This window comes from Electrophorus electricus, chromosome 17 (assembly GCF_041902795.1).
Source record: "Electrophorus electricus isolate QZ-2024a chromosome 17, ASM4190279v1, whole genome shotgun sequence".
Taxonomy (NCBI): Eukaryota; Metazoa; Chordata; class Actinopteri; order Gymnotiformes; family Gymnotidae; genus Electrophorus; species Electrophorus electricus.
Window position 1 is genome coordinate 2634877 of NC_137513.1, and position 23733 is coordinate 2658609.

At 39.8% G+C, this 23733-nt stretch overlaps 3 protein-coding genes across 7 annotated transcripts in view; all 3 read right to left on the reverse strand.

Moving 5' to 3' along the window:
* Positions 1-1808, reverse strand: part of sorl1 (sortilin-related receptor, L(DLR class) A repeats containing) — a 38250-nt gene extending 36442 nt beyond the window's left edge. Inside the window, exon 1 of one of the 2 annotated variants that reach the window (XM_081699869.1) lies at positions 1427-1808. In XM_081699869.1, the coding sequence (XP_081555995.1) occupies positions 1427-1720 (294 nt within the window). In that variant the 5' untranslated portion in view covers positions 1721-1808. The remainder of the gene's footprint in view (positions 1-1426) is intronic. The other variant, XM_035534142.2, reaches the window with a different exon arrangement.
* A 7171-nt stretch (positions 1809-8979) lies between these two features.
* sdhdb (succinate dehydrogenase complex, subunit D, integral membrane protein b) lies at positions 8980-14115 on the reverse strand. 2 transcript variants are annotated; one of them, XM_035534285.2, is made up of 4 exons: positions 14023-14115; positions 13144-13254; positions 11715-11862; positions 8980-10896 (listed from the first exon to the last, which is right to left on the reverse strand). In XM_035534285.2, the coding sequence occupies exons 1-4, from the start codon at positions 14069-14071 to the stop codon at positions 10731-10733; spliced, it is 474 nt and encodes a 157-aa protein (XP_035390178.1). In that variant the 5' UTR covers positions 14072-14115; the 3' UTR covers positions 8980-10730. The 2 variants fall into 2 exon arrangements, with proteins under 2 accessions (XP_035390178.1, XP_026869471.2); XM_027013670.3 differs by having other exon boundaries at positions 11715-11865.
* Positions 14116-14435: 320 nt separating this feature from the next.
* il4i1 (interleukin 4 induced 1) lies at positions 14436-20286 on the reverse strand. 3 transcript variants are annotated; one of them, XM_027013669.3, is made up of 8 exons: positions 20153-20272; positions 19439-19532; positions 18263-18486; positions 16924-17036; positions 16135-16336; positions 15944-16012; positions 15707-15843; positions 14436-15599 (listed from the first exon to the last, which is right to left on the reverse strand). In XM_027013669.3, exons 2-8 carry the CDS (start codon positions 19467-19469, stop codon positions 14834-14836), a joined length of 1542 nt encoding a protein of 513 aa, XP_026869470.2. In that variant the 5' UTR covers positions 19470-19532; positions 20153-20272; the 3' UTR covers positions 14436-14833. The 3 variants fall into 3 exon arrangements, with proteins under 3 accessions (XP_026869470.2, XP_081556732.1, XP_081556731.1); XM_081700606.1 differs by having other exon boundaries at positions 19439-19550; positions 20153-20261; XM_081700605.1 differs by lacking the exon at positions 19439-19532 and having other exon boundaries at positions 20153-20286.
* Positions 20287-23733: the final 3447 nt, after the last annotated feature.

Consider the following 23733-nt stretch of genomic DNA (forward strand, 5'->3'; position numbering starts at 1 on the left):
CCGCTGAAGTCAAACATTCAAGCATACTCAAATATTTGCTTTTTACTCCCCTTGCAAGCCAGGACTATTAAAATTAAAATTCTTTGGCCTGATTATAGACTCGAGGGACAGAACTTTCCAGATTGCAAGTTAAAACTGTTAGTTTGTAATAACACCACTGAGGGAGATTGCCTATTGTAGCTTTAATGTTTACTCTTTTTAAACTCCCCCCCCCCCACCCTTTCTGTTTATGTGGAGCCAGTTTCCAACATTATTTTATGCTAATCACATGACCATGATCTTATGATGACAGAATCTCCTTACAAGCTGCCAACCAAGTAGCATTATACAACAGCTGACTTGAGATGCAGGGATTAAGCAGTTAAATAGATTTCATGACGGGATGGATGGACGCTTTTGCGGCAAGATCCAGCTGAGGTGATACAGAAGGCTAAAACGCACAAGAATAGAAAACTCCCACTGCAGTTTGGACTGAATTTGCTCCGTGGGCTAGAGAAATGTGTCCACACATGCAGTCCTGCACCATCTCGACTCCAGGCAGAGACAAACAGAGGACACCCTGGTCATCTTTTTACTGCCATGCACAGGCAGCAAAGCTGCTAATGGGTGGCGTTCCTCGCCATAGTAACACAAGCAACCACCACGGTGCAGTCCTGAAGCCCATGCTGACCACGGTCATGAAGTGCTCCCTGTCTAGTCTAGGCTAATAACACCGTTGTTAAGGTTCTTCCATGGAAAAACAGCCATGTTGCGGCCAGTGACACCTCTCGCACAAACGGCGCTGCCTCATCAACACAGCTGCGAGCCGTGAGAAAAGGACCAGACGAGGAAGCTTTAACTCGAGAGTTAGACGGGGCGACACTAAACTGCTAAATAATATCCAAAGAGAACCTTTAAACGGTTGATCGCACAAAAAAAAAGCACCCATGGTTGGATTTAGTCTTACGTCACTGGGTGTATAACAACTCCTGCACGCCAGTGTCGCCGTAATAAGCCTTATCTGATATTAAATAACCCTTATATCATATTTACACCGGACTAAATTGCTGAAAGCTTTGCGTTCTCATTCTTGTACTTCGTTAGGTGCGGGTTCGTTAGACACTCACTTCGCGTGCGATCAGGTGGCGTGCCGTATCTTTCTAAGGACAACGGCGAGGTGAGACCTGGCGCTCGCGCTCCTACTGTCCGTGAACTGCGTTCGTCCCCAGTAAAGCAGCGGACCCGCGTCTGTTCGCGTAACCATTTCAGGGCCGTGATAAACCCATCGGGGAAGGGACACGGGTCGCACCGTAACGCCGGAGCACGGAAGGTGAAGTCTGGCTGCAAAGGCTGCTTAGCGCTCGGGAGCAGCTCGGACTGGCAAGAGACAACTCAGTCCGACCGCTTCGCTGACTTCGTGCTCACAAAAGAGACAAAACCGGCTTACCCTTCCATAAACCTTGGGCACGGGTGACTCCGCGGGGCTTCGCCGATTCCGGTGCACGGTCGGTGCCGCCTGCACTTCTCGCGCAAAGCGCACGATTCGAGTTTCGCTGCCCAAGCCCTGCACAACCTCCTCGCGCACGTTCACCAGCGAGAAGCCTCGCGCCTGCGGCAGCACAGATCTCCGGTCTTGGTGAAGGCGAAGCGTGGCGGAGACCGACCCAGGAACCAGCAGTAATAGCAAATACATGCCCCAACGACGGAGAGCGAGCATCTTGCGTGCCTGCCGTGTCGCCATGTTTGTGTATGTTTTTTTTTTTTTTTGAGTGCGCGTGGAAGAGCGCCTCGAGTGGAGAGCCGAATTGATGCTCGAGACCTTTGTTGGTGCATATTTAGTGTCGGCCGATGTACCAGATCCCTTGTCTGCACAACCGCCTTTCTAATGTTTGCACCGTTCTGCTGTGTCTGCCCACTCGCCACTATTCGATTAAAACTTCTAAGATCGTGCATGTAAAGCTGTTTTTGCTTAGGATACTGGGACATCCCGAGTGACTACATTTTAAAGCATTTCAGATTAAATTAATTACATTTGCTCTTGCAAACAGTTGGTGTCAGATGTCTCAGGAGACCATTGCAAGACACATGGCATTTTTAGAGTAATACACTAAATAATTTGGTTTAATCACACATCCAGCACATGTTTAGTGTTTTAAGCGTTACTTTGGGTTTAGTATGATTAGATTCTGCAATAAAGCTTAACCAATACATTCACAACAGAACTACCTTCCAGACAAAGCCCATAAAACCTCTCTTTAGGCTAGGTAACTGCTGACTCAGTTTGACTCTACATTTATCATGAACAGTGGCGTATTTCTGACTAGGCCAGTGCAGCCAGTGTCCAGGGGCATCTGACCACAAGACGGTCAAGTCAGGTCAAAGACACCACTGCAGGTGTAAAGGTAAAATCCATAGATTATGCACAAAAAAGTGAATTAGAAAATGAAGCGTAATATGTCCTCAGGGCCCTCAGTCCATACATGCAGTCCATACACGCAGCTGTGCATCTCCTGTGTGCCTGTACACCCACAAGCCCAGGAAGATGTCCAAGAGTCACCTTTTGCAAAGGTTCAAGTCTTCTCCACAAATGACTACACACACACAGAGAGAGAGAGAGAGAGAGAGAGAGAGAGAGAGAGAGAGAGAGAGAGAGAGAGAGAGAGAGAGAGAGAGAGAGAGAGATTCTGCTTTGATACTGAATATTAGCACATTGTCTGGCTGGAGCAGATATCAAGTAGGTAACACAGTTAAATGAGATGTATCATGGAATGCTGTTGTTGACATGCCAAAAGGATATTTTGAACAGCTCTTCCAAAGATGCTTGTGACTAGAGGCTTCACAAGAGCATGCTTATAAACAATAAACATAGTTCACTGTTGCATTAAGCCAGAGCTGTAGCGTAGGCTACTGCAGTGAATGTCTGCCCATTAATAGTCATTTTACACTTAGATTGTCAGTGCATGTTAAGGTGGTTCATAAACTCACTGTAATTAACTTATGTGGTACTAGTTCCCAGTATTTTGTGCTACTATTTTAACATAATGAAAATGCAAACAAGCTTTAAGTAAGCTAGATAACATTTATTTATGCCACAGATGTCCTATGGGTTCTGTAATTGCAAAAAGACTAAGAGAAAAGCCCTAATCCATTCTCAGCCCTGTATCGAGTAAGCTCTTGTGCTATACTGCAAATATTCTATAAATCTGTTTTAAAACAGACTGTTCCTTAAAAGGACAGGCATAAAGGAACAGTGATTGGCTTTGGGTGATATGCATATGGAACGGAGCTGACCCTCTTTTAAGAGCACATTTGATGTTTCTAACAATGCCAAGTTGACCATTTTGATCGACACAGTTCCGTATTGCAGGTTTTGCGCTACTTCTGTTTATTTCATATATATATATATATATATGTATGTATGTGTGTGTGTGTGTGTGTGTGTGTGTGTGTGTGTGTGTGTGTGTGTACACATATACACACACACACACATAAATGTTTTTTGTTTTTTTTTATCATCTGGTTTTAGAAACTAATGGTGGGAAGCTTTATTTGAGATCGGGTCAAAGAGGTGTACGCTGTGTTCTGTTGTGACATGTTCAGTGAGTTACCTGACATACTTTCTCCCTGTTTAGAATACGGTGCAGTGACATCGTCCTAATGTTTTTAAGAAGGGGGGGAAGCAATCTCCAAGGTTTGCAAAGGTAAGGAATATGCAGACTCATAGCTGCAATTTGGAAGGTACTGTCACACAGCTCTCTGGGCCAGCAGCCCTAACCAACAAAGCTAATACAAGGGCCCTTCACTATGTTCCCCAGAATCCCCAGGGGAGATTGTTGTCCCGGAATATTGATGTGAACCACCTGTTTCTTTGTGAAGTATTGCTGCTGTTTGTAGTGAGTGGTATGAGTTGGGCCTAGTACTCGCTGTGTATTGACCGGTTTCCTTTTGGGCTACTTCTCTCTGGCTCTGTTTTTTAACTACGATTTTGGATTGTCCCTCTATAATAAACTATTGACTTATCTCCTGCCTCATTAAAGTTAAAGATTTGAAGCTACTAATTAACATCCTAAACACTTTGTTGAATTGTCTTATATATATATATATATATATATATATATATATATATATATATATATATATATATATATATATTTGTGAAACAAATGCCTAATTAGTAATCCTACTAATTAAGTTCCAAGTTCTTTGGTAGAAAATACCGTGTTTGTAATCAACATCGCATAGTGGTCTACAGATTATTTCTGTTTGGTCTTGAGTCAAAAACCCCACCTTGTTTAAAATAACTAATCTTGCTAAGGCTTAACAAACGTAAGATAAATACATCACCCCATGTTTTTGCTTTACTTGTTCGTGGTGTAAAATGCAATGAATGGAGAAAAAAGAAGCAAGCAAGAAGCTGTTTTTGAATATTACATTGTAAATAGAAGTGTCACTGGCTTCACGTGCCCTCGTTCGCCGTTCCATGTTGTGGCACGTGCTAGCTAAAGTCGTTAACGGACGGCTAAGCTAAGATAGCACTTTAGCCTACTTAGTAAGCCAAATTAAAGCCGAGCTAGCTACCTACGTGACAGCGAAAAATTGTACGGTTACATAATCTGGTAATGTTTATTTGGTTTCATAGGTCGATTTAAATTTTGATACCCAGGTAAATGATCTCTTTTCTGAGCAATTAGCTATTTGTCCTCGTCATGCAATGAGCAGTTAGCTATTCTAACGTCAAGCAGCATCGTGGGCTTCAAGAAAGTCTAAGTGTTAGTTAACTAGGTTAAATAACTTCAGTTAGACTGCTTTATACCACTGTTTAAGGGTAACCTAGCTAATGTTATTGATTCCTTCAGGTTTAAACTGAACAGTAAACTTATATGTAGGTGACTATATATTAACATTAACTAGTTGGTTTACTTTACGCAGGAATTACATATTCCGTTTAATGCAATGCAAGTTTAACTAATAAAAGCTATCAGGGCAACGTTAGCTAAGTAAACTAGGTTAGCTAGCGTCAGCTGTGTTAGCCTGGAGACTGCCCTGGGTGGACCTGCTAGCTTCGCCAGTATGACAGAGCATGCTTTGCAAATCTTGTGCACATAATGCTTGGCAACACCTATGAAACACTCATTTTTGGGAGACATGGGTCTTTTGTCTTTCGACAAGCAGGAAAAAAGGCCATGACTTGTAAAGAGTCAGAAGTGACACTCAGGGGACATAAAATAAACGTGCCAGAGGTAGGTCATGTTATTAAAATTGTCTAATTCTAATGGCCTTATTTGTTCATTGGACACTCATTTTGGGCACAATAAATACAAGCACACAATAGAGCACATTTGTATACATTAAACATGAACATGACATGACCCCCCCCCCCCCCCCCCCCCTTATATGCTTAGAAGAGATACCTTTAGATTATTATTAACTTTAGAGTTGTGAAGAAGCATTAGTAGATTGTTTTCCAATGTCTTCCAGGCAGCTGATTTATAGCATCAAAGCACTTTCTCCAACACTTCTCTAATGTTCTATTTCATCATGAAACTGATGTTAACTTTACAGTATGTAGGCTACTTGGTGCACAGACTCCCTTGGTATTGTTCAGATTTCTTCATCAGTCACATGTCAAACACAGCATTTCATTTTTTGTGCTAAATATAACAATTTTTTTCCATAGGGTGAGCATGCTGTTACATATTGTGAAAATTCTGCAGCAAAGAAGATAAAGGTACAATGTACCAAGTCACCAACTGCAGATGTGACCGGTGGTTTTGAAACAGCATGGGCAGGCATGTTCATGTTCACTTTTTAGCTTTATGTTGTTTATTCCATAACATCATAACCTACTATAAGTTTTGGCCAGGGGTCCTTCATCAGCTGTGTAAGCAAAATGCTGCATAACAGATGAAGGACCTCTGTCTGGAACATCCTGTTTCTCTGGTAGCCTTGTGTACATCACTGCAGTTTTGACTTCGCACACACACACACACGCACATGCGGTGTAGATGTAGAGATAGTCGTTCCTTCACTACAATTTTTGACTCACTCTTTTCTCTGTGCATATGTGCCTACATACATACTCATAGATATAAAAATAACTATTTAATTTCCAATTGTAGAAGCAGAGAATGATGTCAATCTCCTCTTTTCAAAGTACTCCAAGGTCTTGCAGTAAGTCCACAGGTCATGTCCAGACTGCTGTAAAATAACTACCCAGTTAACGGGACAATTCTGTATTTAATATACAGGCTAGGTACTATACTTGAGGTTTGGCGAAAAAAATTCCCTAAGCTCCTAATAGCTCAAATGTTCTCAGCCATTTATGCCCCTGCATCCACTTTATGCTGTTTAACAACTGTTAGCTATATATCATGTTTATTCTTGCTGTGCTCATTTTGGAGGGTTTGAGTTTTTCAGTGAATCCATTTTCCCATTGTTTAATAGTAATAGACCTGTACCCAAAGGTGCAAAGGGGGGGAAATGAGGAACATTAAGCATAAATACTTAACGTATGAAACCTGCAGACGAATGTTAGTCAATTATACATCTAGAGATGTATATATAATGCCCACTGTTCAGAGAGAGAGCTGCGGTGGACGCATCGCAGATCGAGGAGCTGGAGAGTATTCTTACTGAGGCATTAGCCTTGCAGTCACAACTTATAGAGAAGAAAGAACATCTCAGACGGTCTTTGGCTGTTATTTCAGACAAATTGCAGAAATAGATTTTATCTGAAAGAGCTTTTCATAAACGGCTTAGAATTTATTTAACTAAGATTTTTGTCAGGTTTTTTTGTCAAAATGTATTGAAATAAATATTTCAGTATTTGTAACCTTTGAGTTACACTTGAAAACGTTTTTGTTTTGTTGTGGTGACAGTGTGAAGGATGCTGAGTAGTTAGTTGGGGATTGTATTCTGACTTGTTTATAGTAAATATACATAATGTCCACATAAACGTCCTGTAATTATTCTTCAACTTCTAGCTCTCAAGATTACATTCAATTACAGCCTTTTAAATAATGAAATGTTCACACAAATTTCCCTGGAATGTGACAGCACAGACTGTTTCAGGGTGTTTAATTTTTATTTAGTTAACATGGATATAATCATAGAACACTGTAAGGTTAAGAATCCATCAGACCGATGAGAAGTTTATAGGTTAACCTCTGTATGATCTGCAAGGATACATATGTGTCTTTTTCAGCAGATAAGCTCATAACACATTCTCAATAGCTTTATTTAATCAAGCCATCATAAGCCTCATTAGGCGCAAATGTATGTAAGGCAGCTGTAGAATAAATATTTATTATGCATTTCTATGCAGTCAATTTCTACTTGTCCTCAGTCTGATATGTAAAGGTTGAGTACTTTCCCAAAGTTTGGTTTCCTTTGCTAGTCTCTGCTGAGGTCAGTCTTATTATTTGGAAAAATCTTGATATTTTATGTTATAGTACATTATAACAGTACTTGAAATAAGGTGACAAGTCCACGTAACACTGATGAGTGACCTCCCTCAGAGTTGTTTATTTCCAAGTGGATGAATGTGGTAACTACAATACCTGTGGGCAATTTGAGACTCATTGGTTATGTGCACTGTACAGTAGTTGGAGTGTATGGCATTAGTGTTTTTACTTAAGCATCTACTAATTTGTGGTGACATTTAGCTGCTATTTTTTCTTTATCATTAAAAAATGTAAATCTACTGAACATGGACCAGGTGTATGACCTTCTAGTTCTTAAAAACTAAGGGGTGTAAACGTAGCCGTACATATGGAACGACTGACAGCTGTTGGAGTGAACAGACTGTTGTTGTGCCTTAACAAAAAGGTGTTGGCTTAGCTGAACAAATGATTTGTTACATTTAATGTATTGCCTGGGCATTTCTCCTAGTCACAAAACAAGTTCCTGTTTTTCACACAGCCACTGGGGGACAATACTTGGCAGATATTTTTTTGTTCTAAAGCTGAAATAGCACTGACACTGCTAAAAGCATTTTGTGTCTTTGAGCCTTTACAACCTTCTCCTATTAGATACACTGGCTGTATTATTAAATAAGTTACATACAGAAATACAACATACTACTGGCCTAAATATAACCTAAAGGACTGTAGCATTAAGATGATTATCATTTTTAGTGATCACTAACAGATCTTTGAGTGACAGTGCTGCACGGGATGGGGAATTTATGCAATCAGATTTTAATCACATACTGTGGGAAATTACCTTGTTCTTTAAGGCAATAAAGACCTCATAATGCTGTATGAAGAAAATAATTTGATTGTGATGTGAAGATTATCTTGGCAAGTAAGAACAGTGCTGAGAACTTCCATTTTTTACAAGGCCAATCTAATCTGAAAATTGCAATGATTGCTGATTAGGGATTTAGGAGTGTTATCCTAACCAAATCCCATTAGGCTCTTGCCATGATTGCGGATTCTTCAGCATTTTGTTGGGAATCCCCAAATACTTGGCACCATTGAACAAGACAAGGTCCTGTGTGCCAGTCTCAGAAACACATCATTTTGTTGCTTAGCAATGAATCCCTCTTGATACAGGCCATGGCCTAAAGAAGTAGGTAAATGTGGCATATGTATCTGATGTAAAACCACATAAAATGGGCTTATCTTAGAGCTGGGCAATATGGCAAAAATATGATCACAATATTTTTTTCCCCCATATTGCTCAACATCAATATTTATCACGATATATAATTTCATAATGATGATGTTGAATAGATTATCTTTTTGTGTTCACTTGTTAACCTTTACTGGGTAGCTTTCTTGTAACATTAACTCTTTAATCTTCACAGAACAGGAATGTGATGGAAAAATCTATTGTATTTACTTTTAAGAACATCTTAATAATCCCAATCAATACTGAAACGATATCTTTAATAAATTAAGATCTTATAAAAAAAAATATCCTTAGCGTCTTTAATTGTAAACAGTGAGTTTTATATGTAGGGGGATTATGAATAATTACCCAGTTAACCATAGAGAGTTGAGGCTATGTATGGTCTAGTGGGTTTATTAGATTTGTGATTTAATTCTGGGTCATACACACCACATGGCTAAAGTGTTGTTTTACAGGTGCAGTTCTGTCTCCACCTAGTGTTGGAATATAATGACTTTTCAGGTGGTTGAACCAGAGATAATTCAAAATCTGGAAAGTAACATGATTAAAACTGGCCTAAAAGGATTAGAAAAGTAAGTCTGTCCTTTATATTTATGTACATTGTATACATTGCACAAATATGTAATCCTCTTGGTACTTAGTATCCTACTACATAGATGAACAATGCAGATGATTTCCAGGGGATTTTAGTCTAGGGGTTAAAATTCTTATCATGAGGGGAATTTCACATGATGTTGAAATTTGTACCAAAAGCCACAAGACCATCAGACCTTTCTGTACAAGGAGAAGAAAATGATAAAACTACAACCACACATTCTTCAGTTAATCTGTAGAGCTCCAAAGTTGATCAACCCATGCATGCATAGTGGGTCTGCAGTTTGCCTACAATAAAGATTTATGAGAAATCTTGAGGGCAAAATAATTTTAAACATAATGTAGTCCATAAACATGCAAAATGGTTTTATGTAGCAGACAACAGGCTTTGGACATCTTTTTGATTAAAATAAACCGCACACTTCATGAAGTGAATTTAATATTGAGGAATCTTAAGACGAATTTAACTTTATCCACTGCTAACATGTGCATTAAAATCTGACTGCAGACATAACACAATAAGAGAATGGCAACTCCTTCATGATCAGTTCTTGAGCTTTTCCAAATATATTGCATCATATGTAATTATGTTAACAATTATCATTATGTTCCCTTACTGTTATCTAAAACTGTTCATATATGGCTTATAGCCCCAAATTCTTAGAGCAAAAGTCACCGAATTCAAAACTTTACAGCAGACTGAGTCGCTGCCTGTGCTCACGAAGCGGACACACACAGTGAACTTAAGCAAATGACTCCAAATCACAAGGTGTTGCTTGTGGATTACATATAGATCCCAAACTTTCAAAACATACTCAATCTGAATGAAAGAGTCTGTGTAAATTACCACTATCCAAAGCGGAAACACCGACAGCAGTCTTTCACGCAAAAGCCATAGCCACTTAAAGAAGACCAAGGCAAATAGGGATGTCTAATGCTGGCTAGGCTTGCAGTCTTTAAAAAGGCAGACAAAGTAATAGTTTTATATTACCATTTAACATTTCTAAAGTTCACAAAACACCCCAAATAATCCAAACCAAATTAGATCCACAAAAAATTCATACAAGATTTAAGGTGTGTAGAACTAAACTGAAATCATGAGTCTGACATGTTTACAGATTATTATAATAGAGTATATTAAGAATTATTTTTGAAGTTGTTGATGACAGCAAACAATTGAGGTGTCTTAACAAATCAGTAGACAATTATATTTTCCCTTCCTGAAAGTTAATCATGTAAAATACGGCCAGTGATTTTAAGATGAAACAAAATAAAACACTAGCACAAAGCGACCAAAACATGTTGTCTGGGCCAGACCCCTCACAGGTACACTGTCATATCTTAAGCAGGGGAAAAAAAATGAATTGCTCAACAGCTATTAAACAGCCGTGAATCAATGCCGCATTTGTCAAAATCATATATTTAGAGAATTCAAATATAATCTCACAAAATGAAATCAATTGAATCATAATGACAAAAGCTCCAGGATCCAAACCACTTGCCAACACCTCAGACCAGCCTTCCTATTTGCTCCACAGGAGAGCCACGGCTTTACAAATCCCGACGTCATGGTAGTTGAAGTAGCAGAGACCTGCGAAGGTGACAGTTGACAGAAGGAAGAGGCCTGCCCTGGCCATCTTGATCTTAGAATCTCCTTTGGCATAATCTGTTATGACCTGGCCCAAGCCCCTGAGAGAGAAATCTTATGGTTAGACACACAGTGCACACCAAACAATATTGATACTAATCAATCCTTTGTTTAGCATAAATATCATGATATCATCTTAGCTCAATGCCACTGTAGTGGGGGGGGGGGGACATTAGTTAAAGATACAATACTCTCTTTTAGTAGATAGTGCCCTATTCTTTAAGTGTTGGTTTAAAGTCTTAGCACACTGTTTGATTGAGAGCAAAGAAGTGCACCACCAAAATCAGGTGTTTCTGAACACTTTAGCTGGAACACCTGATTTCGACTGATGGTCTTTTCTGAAAATAGCTGACACCCACTAAATGAGCTTTCCTTAAAGATGGTTAAATCCCTGATTTAAGGCTTAAACAGACACGCATGATTTGGCAATGTAGACCAAAGCATTCAAAACTGCTTAGATACAGACTTCTAAAGCTTTTTTCTCTAATTAAAAAGAGCTTTAAAAAAATAGTTAGCACAGTTTGCACAATGAGAAAAAACGATTAATACGTTTAAATATCATTTTAAAGACTTAAGTTGGCTTCATAAAAAAATGTTTTCCTCTTTTTCTTTAAGTAAAATGAACTTTGGCTTAAGGACAAACGATTTGTTGCATTATTAAAACAATTTGTTTCAGAACTTACATTTTTAAAAGTTTATTAACAAGGTTTCGTGACATGACATTTCAGATGAACTAGTCCAAGTCCTGTTAAACAGCGGTGTCAAAGAGGCAAACGAACCAACATCCTCTTTGGCGGCGGCAGCGGTAGCACTGGGCTATTCCCGATGCTCCAGAAAGACCTGCTGTGATTTTACCCACCAGTGTGCGTGTAGCGTGAGCACTGCAGCCAGGGAGTAGTCCATGACAGTGCCTGGGTAGAAATAGGCCAGAGGGCCCATGCTGAGGAGAATCACACTCAGGGCCCGCTCTCCCTTCCAGTGATGCGAGGCTGAACTGGACCCAGAGACTGCTGTTTGACACAAGAGGGCAGATCAGTGACGAGCAAAACTGTGCTAAGCAACATTTATGTTCATGGCCTTCACTGTACTGTAACATTTGTAACCAGGAAACTATTTCATTGTAATTAGACAAATCACATGTCTTCACAAGTGCTGGACTGGGAGGCACAGTCAAGCAGGTGCCTCCCCCAGAGCTTATAAAAGCTTGCTACACATGACTGCATCCTCAAACTGCTGCGATGGTACATGAATTAAGCATAAGAATAAGTTTAATTATAGTGAAGTGTTTATTAAATGAGCAATTACCTAATATTTAAAGAACAGGGTTTAGACAACCGACTAACGTAAAAGATTGCAAGTAATACGATTGATTACATTTACGGCATTTAGCTGATGCTTTTATCCAAAGCAGCTTACAATTATGACTGAGTACAACTTGAGCAATTGAAGGTTAAGGGTCTTGCTCAGGGGCCCAGCAGTGGTAGTGCTTGAACCAGCAACCTTCCGATCACAAGTCAAGTACCTTAATCACTAAGATTATAGTCTAGCTGCAGTTTTTAGCATCACATTATTATTTTAGTATCACATTATTATCACATCATTATTTTAGTAAAACAGAAAACACCGCCAGCACAATACCCAAACTACTAAAACAGCAATGCGTAAGGACAGAGTTGGTCCTGGGTAAGTGCAGGACTGTCTCTTAACGTTAACCGGGGCGTTAACTAGGCAGGAAAGAAGGGAAAAAACGAATGGGGCAGTAGTGGAACGCAGCAGTCAAGCACTGGATTACCAAGTTACCATTACGCTGCAGTTTTCAGCAGATCTACCACTTGACTCCTGGCTCTTCTCTCAACTAAGACACGTTTACCAAGACATTTTGGCAAATAACCTGATGTTCACACAAGTTACAAAGAATATATAAATTAAAAAAATTTAAAATATTCTCTGGATGGAAAACGTTTCAATATTAAAACTACCTCTCCTCAATGAGTTTACTGATTATAAATGTCTAGTCAGCATTATTGCACACAAAGTACACTTATTATTATATGAAGAACTTTGCTTGCATAGCTGATGAAAGACCTCTGTCCAAAACATCCTGTTTGTCTGGAAACTGTGTACTTCACTACAATTTTGAATCTCTGCATTACTACAGTACACTGCAGTTACTCATCCGAAATCAGTTAAGTGTGTGTGTGTGTGTATAGCCTGTTTCATTGATTAATAATGTATTTAAGTTGTGTGTTGTTTTATATCTTGAATGACGCCTTTATCAGTATGCTTACCATAATGAGAGGGTGTTGCATGTATCCGAGCTGTGAGCAAAGAGGAGTGACCCTCATCCTTTTTAGGTGCAGCTAAAGGTCTTATGAGAGAAGCACTGCGAAATAACAGAGCTGTAGAACAGGACACTTGTAAACAAACAAGCCAGACAATAAAATGCACTCTGCACACAGCATTACATTTCTTTCCCCATGTAAAACAGCTTTGACAAATATTTTATTATTAAAGCATAAAAGCAACACTTATAAAAAGAAATGTTTTATTTTAACTGGGAAAAATAGTAAACCCATGTCCAATGAAATCCTGGAAACACAGATCTGGCAAAAATGCAAATCAAGGCATCATGTAAGGTACTTAACACAGCAACTACACCGGACACAATTCCTAATATATGACCAGTCTTACGGTTCTTAATATAAGGCTACTAGACAGACTGACATCAAAGAAAATATAATACAATACATAATAAAACATACAGTCACTAATTTTTGCGGCGAGTTAGCGGTAGTTATTGTGTGCCAGTATTTTGTGTTGTCGATTTGTAACTTTGAAAATGTGGAATTGTCGTTTATATAAAGCAGATAATGTTTTTATGTCACTGACGTAGCGGTTAACAAACTTTGTCTTTGAACTATTTAAGTCGACCTGATTAAATTATTGAGCATTAACAAATATTTCAGACATCAGCGACAGTGTCCTACAGCTACACCAGCTAACCTAGTGCGGGAACTGATTTAGCTTGTAGCGCTATTGGAATTTGTGAACTTGAACGATGAAGCATTTACCGGGAGAAGCTACTTAAAGAGTGTGTAGTGTCACTAAATCCTTAACCACCCATGTCTGCAAAATCACAACATGTAGCTTCAAACACAAACACTTACGTCGGACTCCCCTATGACAAACAGAGCTGACTCTTACGAGGTACGCCATAGCCGTCAGTATCGCCAAGGTCACTAGGGTTACCCGGAAGCAGTTCTTCCGAGTGGCAAGAAATTAAAAGTTGGCAGATGTGTTTTTGTTTTTTTTAATGTGAATAAAAACATTTAAACACATTAAACGATAACATGTATATGATTATAACGCAAATGCTCTTCTTGTTGATTTTTATGCAGTATGAAGCGACCTTCGAGTTGAAAAAGACACTATTAACTGGATAATTCTTCGTTCTCATATGATAAATTATGTTATAAAGCAACAAATACGTTTGTAAATTTAGACATTTTTGTAGGCTAATTTTTAAATCTAGTCAAACGATGGACGACAAGACAAAGGTGGTTATCTTTAAAATATTTATTTTAAAATGACAAAGAAATCATCAGAAAGTGGGAAAATATTACAAATTGTAGCCTAAAATGTATTGTTGGATTAAGACGACTTGACAAAATAAAAGCCTAACAGTTTATGAGAAAGCTCATTCTCTGGGTTACCGATAAGACCAACCCTGGCCAAAGCCTGCTTGGACATTTCAGAACAAGACCGACTAGTGTATAAATGAACCTCTAAATTATGTCTGATTTCACATAAATAATTGTTATTGTATTAACATCTAAAAAATCAGATCCATAATTCATTTTTGTCATTTATTTGCAGTTGTCTAACCCAAAAGAGGTATAAAACAAGGTACAAATGCTCTAAATAATTAATTTTTTTTACACCTACACTAAAGTGACAAATTTACAAATTACAAGCAGCTTACTGAACCAAACTGTTCATGTTCTTAGCAGCTCTAATGGCAGACTTCATGGCAGTCTCAATCCAGCCATGAGGTGTGGCTGTGTGCTCCCCAGCAAAGTGGATCCTGCCTTCCTTCCTGAACAGGGCAGAGCTGTAGTCAGTCCTCTGATAGGGTGTGAAGATCGCAAAGGCACCGTAGCTGTAAAGATCCTCTCCCCACTTCTTCACAATGCCTCCAGTACAGAGGCTGCGGATGTAGTCGCCATGGATCTTCACCAAGTCGTTCAGCACCATGGCCATCAGCTCCTTGTCCGGCACCCCCTGGAAGAGCGCGGAATCGTCGGAGCAGGTGTAGGAGGCCAGCAGCGCCCCTCCATCTGTCCCAGGGAAACTGTGGCTGGGGTAGTAGATGAACCGGGAGGGCCTGTCCGTGATGCTCCTCCCTCCCTTGATGCCTTCCTCCTCCCAGAACCTGCGACGGAAACTCAGCACCACCTTGGTGGAGCTGGAGTAGTGAACTGAGCGCAGAGCCTCCATCTTCTGAGGCGACAGAGGTGGATGGAAGTTCATGAAGAGTGTGGCTTTGGCTGTAGTTGTTACCAAGGCACAGTGGAATGTGAAGTTGGTCGCCACGGTGGGGTTGCGCCAGTCTTGATAAGAGACTGTCACATTGTTTTCTGTTTGACTGACGAGTTTCACTCTTGATTTCAGCAGGATTGTTCCTTTCAATGTTTCATAAAATGCTCTGGGTAACTTATCAAAGCCACCAGAGATTTCAAAATACCTGAAAGAGATCGATTCAGTACAAGCACGTTAAATGAACTCTACATTGACTATACACAAAAGCAGTGCCTGCACACATGAACCCACGTCTAGTTAGGATGCACTTACTCTGTCTCATCGTTTATATCCGACTGGATGTAGAGCATCTCTGTAAGAGCGATGTAGAAGAAGCTGTTCTCGTTAAGAATGTCCCCGACCATACGCAAGGCTCCTAGGCTCAGTTTACCCTCTTTAACCAAATACTCCTGTCCAGTCCAACAGAAATGCGTTCATCAACAAACTAGCTGGATATGCAGAATTTCAACTACAGTGTCTTTTAATGAATATAATTCATGGACTTGTTACCTTAACAGAATACGAATCATATTTCAACATTGTTTCATTGCAGCCATATCTCTTCAGGTCGTCTCTTATCTAGTAAGCAAAGAAAGTTGATTTAAATAAATGTAAATAGGCAATTACAAACTAAATAATGTGAGGCACTAATAGCATATTTAGACTTTTTGGTGTTGAGTGATATTATGTCCCTCCGTCACCTTCCACAACGCCATGTCAAAAAGTTCTTTGGCTGTTTTCCCCTTCTCATGCTCACTCAAAGAGTAGTTTAGCACGTCAGGATTCTCCTTCACTTTGTAGGTTTTTTGAAGCAACCCGTTGACAAAATAGTAAGTATTTATGTCCTCTTCAATGAATCTGTTCAATTTCAGACCCATCTTTTTCACCAGTATTCCAAGAATCCTGGAAAGTAAATGAAATCACCCGCTTTTCACATGATCACAGCTTACACCTTCTCTATGTTTATTAATAGAGCTTTTTTGGAAGCGTAACATAAAACAATACACGAAAGCATTATAAAGCCCATGCAATAAATTGAAGGAAAGGTTTTCATTCAACCAGATAATTTATAAGACAGAAAAATAACTACCAAACAAATGCAAAGTTCATTTTACCTTGGTTGAAATATGAGGTTGAAATATTAGATAAGAGAATTAAGATTTGTAAGTATCATGTAGTACTATCTTATGTCTGAGAATGGCTAGCACCTGAGGAAGTAACTTTAGTCTGTCTAATAGACTGGGTCTTTATCTCAGATTTACAAACCTAAAACTTGTAATTCAAACCTAAAACCCAGATTTCTTATAAGAAAGCATAAAATGCATATTATACTATTTTATAAGCCAGCTACCTTTTGTTTTTTTTCTCTTGTGTGTTACTCTGAAACAAATGGCATCTGAGAGGAGATGATGGTTAAGCTCTATTAAAATGATCACCACAGCATCACCGCTTGGCATGCACAGATGAAAAGGCACAGAACTTTCACTCACTTGTGCATAGCTGGGATCCTCATGGCACCAAGTTCAGCATACCAGCCCTCTCTCTTCATCCTGTATGTCTGGATTCTTCCACCGATGTGATCGTTTGCTTCGAAGATCGTAACCTAATCATCCGTTTGGACACTGGTTAACGACTGACAGTTAAAATCAAAATACTAATGCAGATGAACATATCTTGTAATATGTTTGACTGTAAAGGCTATTACATTGTTTGCCAATCTCTGTCCTTAAGATTCTGTTGTGCAACTTTGTGTTTTCTGCACTAACACACTTGATTCAACCCCTCAGTTGAATCACATGGCTGTGTTAGGTGTGACAGAGCAGAGAAACCATAAAAGCAGTATGGGTCTAAAATTGGGTCTGGGATTACAAAACCTTTGTGATAATATTCAACTAGGATTTCTATTCTGATGTAACATTTATGTAGGAGAATAGATCCCAGCACCATGTGGAAATATGTTTAATTCTTTGTAGTAAAGCTGCTATGACACCGTCGCTGCAGTATACATTTATTTCCCTGTGCAGTCATCAGGTTAAAGGTCCTCCACAAATCGACTTTTACAACCTTATTCATGAGAACACTGTCAGTACCTGTCATGGTTTTCCCCTCCCTAGCATCCTTGTTTCCATGGCAACCCGGTGTCTTGTCTGTTTTGCTTTACTTGCTAGTTCCGTTTGTTCTGCCCTTCGTTTGGTTTCCTCTCCTGTCATTAGTTTCGCCTGTTCCTTGGTTTCCCTCATTTCGTTGTATATTTAAGCCCTGTGTTTGTTCAGTCTCTTAGCTGGTTATTGTAATGTTCCTCGTGCTCGCCTGAGTAACATTTCATTACTCTTGTCGAATATGAGGCAGACGCACATGCTGAGAAGAGCAAGATTTAATCAGGGCGAATCCAGAATCCACAACGTAGTCACACTACAAGTTCGAAAAACCAGCATAGGTTGGTTAATACATCGCTCTTCTCAGCGTATGCGTCTGCCTCATGTCTGTTCCCTGTTACAGTAACATTACTGTCAATTGTTTTTGTTTACCAGACACATCTGTGATACACAACATGAAACAAACAGCCCAAGAGGCAGCAGAATATTAATTAGATCTCTAGCAGTTCTGTAATCCACTACAATTACTTACGTAGGAATATGATGAAAAGTATAAAAACCTTTAATTATTTTTTTATTTAATGCTTTTTGAAGGTGAAATACGATTTAATTAATTTATACTGTCTGAACAGAATTCATGTTGGTAGTGCTGGACCTTTAAAGAAGTTACAGTAGAACTGAAGCCAGAAAACAGTTCAAACGTCTGAGAGCCAAAGCCTGTTAGGGGACAAACCTTGTGCCCAGCATCCTCTAGAAGTTTGGCTGCTGTAAGTCCTGCGATGCCGCCCCCAATGATAGCCACACTGAGGGGAGTCCTTGTAGGAGGAAGCCCTTGGTCTATTATCTTTTCAAGTTCATCGTAGTCATCATCATTCAGGCATTGTAAAAGAGGATCCACTACATATCCATCAGCACAGAAGGCAGACAGACTGACGATCAGCAGAGTTAAAACAGACCCTGGAGGAAAATGGTAAAACAGAACTATTTAACATTACTCTTGTCTCCAAATAGAGCTTATACATATATTTACAGCATTTAGCTGACGCTTTTATCTAAATCAACTTACAGTTATTACTGAACACAACTTGAGTAATTGAGGGTTAAGGGCCTTGTTCAGATGCCCAACAGTGGCAACTTGGCAGCGGTGGAGCTTGAACTGGCAACCTTCCATTTACCGGTCAAGCACACTAAGCTAGTATATTTCTGTATCTAATATAGACAAAATAACAAAGATATGTTGCCTGCTGTTACAACAGGTCATTCATTAAAGGATTGCTGGAAACATGGCACAGTCATGCACAAGACAAGTTGCCATTTATCAGTTATCACTTAACCAACTTCAGTGTGCCGGAATGGTACAAATATATGTGGATTACAACGCTTATTGTAAAACCTGAGTATAAGATAAAAGAAAGGTGTGGCAGGTATGGTTAGATCCACAGGCTTCTTGGACAAAAATGCTTTGAACATATGTTTTGATATAATATGTAATATTCGAGCTAGAACCTGTTATTAAAACAGCCCTTGCGTATCAAACTGCCTGAATGGTCTTGAGACTCATTTTTAAGAAATGAAGTCCAAGTGAATGGTAGAGTGATTGTGTAGAATTATACACACGAGTGAAGGTGTAATCAATTCATTTTTAATTACTTGTTATTGCATGTTTCAATTAATTTCACATTGTACATTGACAAGATTTAGGTGTTTCTGTGAGGATGTTTGTGAACTATTTTCCAACTTCTATGACGAAGGATCAAATAAGCTAATTCAAATAAAACGGACAGTGCCGAACTACCCTAAACGTTTAAAAGTTCAAAATTCAAAATCTTAAGTAGGTCTACTTTAATTTCCATATCTACTTACAATAGTCATTTGCCCCAGGTCTGAGACATATTCCATATCTACTTACAATAGCGCCATTTGCCCCAGGTCTGAGACATATTCCCCTAAGCGAACGGTTTTGTGGTTTTTTTCACCCTGCGTCTGCAGCCACTCCTTATGCTCTGTGAAGAAACAGAAAGCTAAGAAAGAAAAGCATTTCTGATTCACGCCGTCCATTCCTCACTGCGTAAGTCACGTCTGAAGAAGTGAAGTCTGGATCGTGAAGAAGTCCACATAGTTAACGGATGTTGCTTATGTACGTTTAAACCGTTAATTGGCTTACATCCACACGATCCAGATGCATTAGATTTTTTAAACAAGATGTTTGATTACGGATAAATTAGGTGATTATAAAATATGAAATATGAGTTAAGATGAAAAATCCGGGTTAACGCTATGTGTGGGGTCCTGGAGATATTTTCCCACACTGACCCAGGTGCAACCATACAGATTCATTTACTATTCATTAACATACCAAGGGTAATTTCCACCCAAATTAATCATTTAGAATGAGTTATTATGACATTCGCTTTCTTTAAAAAATAAATAAATAATGAAATCAAATCATATGAAATCTTTTTTTGATGTTTAACCGAGTGAGTGCTTGACAAAAATATTATTTACTATTTGGCTTAAGGACAATTGAGTTAATTAGGCCTGTTTTCTAATTTCAGAATTAGGGTATTATATGATAAAGGAAATGTTAGAATTATAATACCTAATGTAAGTAATTTTCACTTACCGGTGTTGACGCTTCTGCACGTCCCGAGTGTATGGTAAGACACACGGTGAAGCGTTTGGTTTTTAATCGGAGAAATCGAAAGCATCATGGATTGTTTAGGAGAGAAAACCCGAGTAGGTCACCACTCTCAGCAGAATGAGTGTGAGGGTGGATGGGGACTGGATACAACTCCTCCCATACTCCACCCATACACAACTCCTCCCCTGGGGGGGTCTTAGTGGGTCTTACACTACGGTTCATACATTCTTGAGCACTGTTACGCGACGGTTAGCACGTAGCTTTCAAATCCAAACTTAAAAGGTCATAGTTTAACATCTGGGCAGTGGAGTTCCTCCACTGCTTGCCAGTTTGCTGTTCGCTATGTTTAAATCAGTGAAACATCACGAATACGCATTGCGTGCCTTGTGGAGTGAGCTTGCGTGCTTAGTTGCTTTCATTTTCTCTTCAGTGAAAAACAAGCCGTGTACTATAGAATCTGTTGAAAACGTTAACGTGCCTTGCCGTGGAAACCCCTTAGTTTGACATCAGGCGGAACGTTGGGACTTTCAGACAATGTTGCTGACAAGGCTGACAGTAACCTGAAATGAAATGATCGCTTTCCTTTAGTGTTATATAGTTTTTTGTGCATGTAAACTGGGAGTTACTGGGAGTGTGTGTGTGTGTGTGTGTGTGTGTGTGTGTGTGTGTGTGTGTGTGTGCTGTGGCTATAGATACTCGGATATTTCTTATATATACTTACCAAGTTTGTTCTTTGAATACCAACCTTGTACTATGACTGTTGGTGAAGTAGACTTCAGTGGATAACATATTTATTCATGTGACAGACATAAAATATTTGTTTATCTTACCCTCTCCTGTTCTGTCTCCCCTGATGCATTGTAGTGATGCAGGCATCAGAAAGACATGCGCGGACAGAGTACACCAATTTGTTTATTAGGTACATTGTAACGTTGAGCGGTAAGGAGGCAGACGCATGTGCAGAGAGGAGCAAGGCTTATTATGGGCAAATCCAAAATCAGAGTTCTTTAGGCAGTCCAGGGTCATAGAGCCAACAAGGAGAGCTTGGGGATACATGAGTAAACAAAACAAACACACAAATGCACAAAAGCAAACAGGGGAATCAGGCTATAACAAAGGCTAGGAGCCATGGAGTACAAACCAACACAACTATACAAATAAACATGCAAACATTCAATGAACCAAACACATACACAAATCATACAGTCAAACAAGGTGAGGACAAAATGAAACTATGGAACAGAACTAAACACGGGACAGGGAAAACATGGAACACGGATGATGGAAGGGACTGATTGTGACATACATCTACTCTATTGCAGTACATATTGGCTTTCCATCCTTTGACATTTAGTTCTTTGAACTGAGAGATCATAGGATCCGTCTTGTTTCTTGCAAAACTGTGCACTGTTACCAGTGGACTCTCTCTTGAATTATCTTTTTTAAGAAGATCAATCCTGTATATGTTGTGTATATACCGTATGAGTAAATTAATATATAGCAGATTATTGTTTTATATTGTGATAAGGGGGATGGGATCCACACACAAGGCATAGGGAGAACTAACCCGAAACATTACTCCAAAAGTGTTAGTGGTTGGGCAAAACAAGACGCTTGCGGTTAGGAAAAAAGGGGAAGATTTGTTAACAGCACAGGGATGAGGGAATAATCCAGGGTACAAAAGGGGCAATCCAAGATGAAGAGAAATAGCCAGTCCAAGTCCGAAACCAAAAGAGCAAAGATACAAAGAACCAGGCAACAAATACAAAAGGGGTAGGCAAAAACCAGAAATATGAAAACAGGGTACAATTCACAGAAACACTATCCAAAAGGAACGCTCGGTATACTTAGAGATGAACTGTCGGAAAATACTTCTCAAAGACCTTGAGTCCGAAATCGAAACAGATCTGATTTAATGCCTTCGATTGGTCACGTCGTTGAATGGGTGATGAATGGGCTGCTGGGTATTGTAGTCTGCAATGGGATCTGACGTCACGACAAAAAGACGGTAACTGTGAGAACAGGCAAGGGTGAAAAACAAAGGAAGCAAGATAATGAACAAAGATACCAAAATGATAATCTAAAAAACTTCTGAAGAAAAAACAAAACAGGCCAAGTCACGGTCAAGAATCCGAATCCTTAAGGAACTTTATATGCAGGTAAACCAACACTTTGCAATGAGACAAAGGAAAATCAAGTTAATATAAAGAAGTAATCAGTGAGGGAACACATGAGTATGATTAATATTCAGCTAAGGCTGATTGACAGTCATAGATTGGGTTGCTTGAAGATGTGACATTTATACAGTAGTTAAAACTCTGTTACTGACTTTCAACTGACTTTCTATTTTGACCCAAGTCTAGGCAGCGAGGCCGTAACAACAACACTGAGTAATTTAAATAATTTAGCCAGGTGGAGTGTGGAATAAAAGAACTCAAAGCAAGTTTTTACAGCCAACAAAGTCTTCACACAGGGCTCACACAAACAATCAGCAAGATAGGATACACAGGGAAACTAGGAGGACACAAACTCACAGGCTAGCAACATGGTTAGCAAACATAACAAGCTATGGGCTGCTAAGCTAAAACAGTGATACAGGGTAACAAAGACAAAACTAAAGTAGCAACGGAAAAACAAGTACTAAGCAGAGTCAGCACCAAAAAGCTGAGCCATAAGAAGCCATCTTCCGTCTTTCAACTTGGTCCATATATAAGCCATCTTGATTGGTAGGGAGGAGCCAGTCATGAGACAGCAGTTGTATCCAAGTACCAAACTGTAGCACATCAGGACTGGAGTCACCAAGAAGGGAGCACAGCAGCCTTAGCAGTTAAAGGCATAACACCAAGCAGGTGTGTGAGGACTGGAGACGTGTGGCTCACATGTTTGCCGATATGAGAGATGTGTACCTCAGGAGTGACACTACCGGTTTAGGGGATGCTAGGGCTTGGCTAGACATTCAAGTGGAGGAGGCAGGCGAAACTCAGTCAGACGTTTCCCTTTGTGACTCTCAGTCTTCCACTAGCACAGCCCTCAATGGCCCTCAACCCTCCACTCCCAAAAGAGTGAAAAAGAAAAAGAAGAAAGGAAAAAAGAACAGAAGCACCCTCGACCCTGCTGTTGTGGTAGAGCCTGTCCTCCAGATTGGCTCACTCTGTCCCTGCCTGGAGGAAGAGGAGTCTCCTGAGCATTTCCTGGAGGGACCTGGTTACTCCGTGTCAGACTCTATGGGGGTCAAACAGTACTCCCTAAACTACTATGGAAAGGGTAAAGCTAAGGGGCAGAAGGACTTCTGCAACTCACTTTCAGATGCAGAATCTGACCATTCAGTGGTCTCTTATCAGGAGATGGAGGAGCTTCCCCTTGATTATGTTTCTGACACAGAATCTGAGTGCAGAATCATGGGCAGAGATGGAAGCCTTCACCATAATTCGTGAAAGGTGCACACCACTCCATAGCCCGGATGCTCCCTCGCAAGACCTCCAAGAAAGAGCAAGTCACATCTGGCATGCACCGCTCCAGAGCCTGCTTATCCCCCCACAGGTCCACCAGTAAAGTGGAGGTGT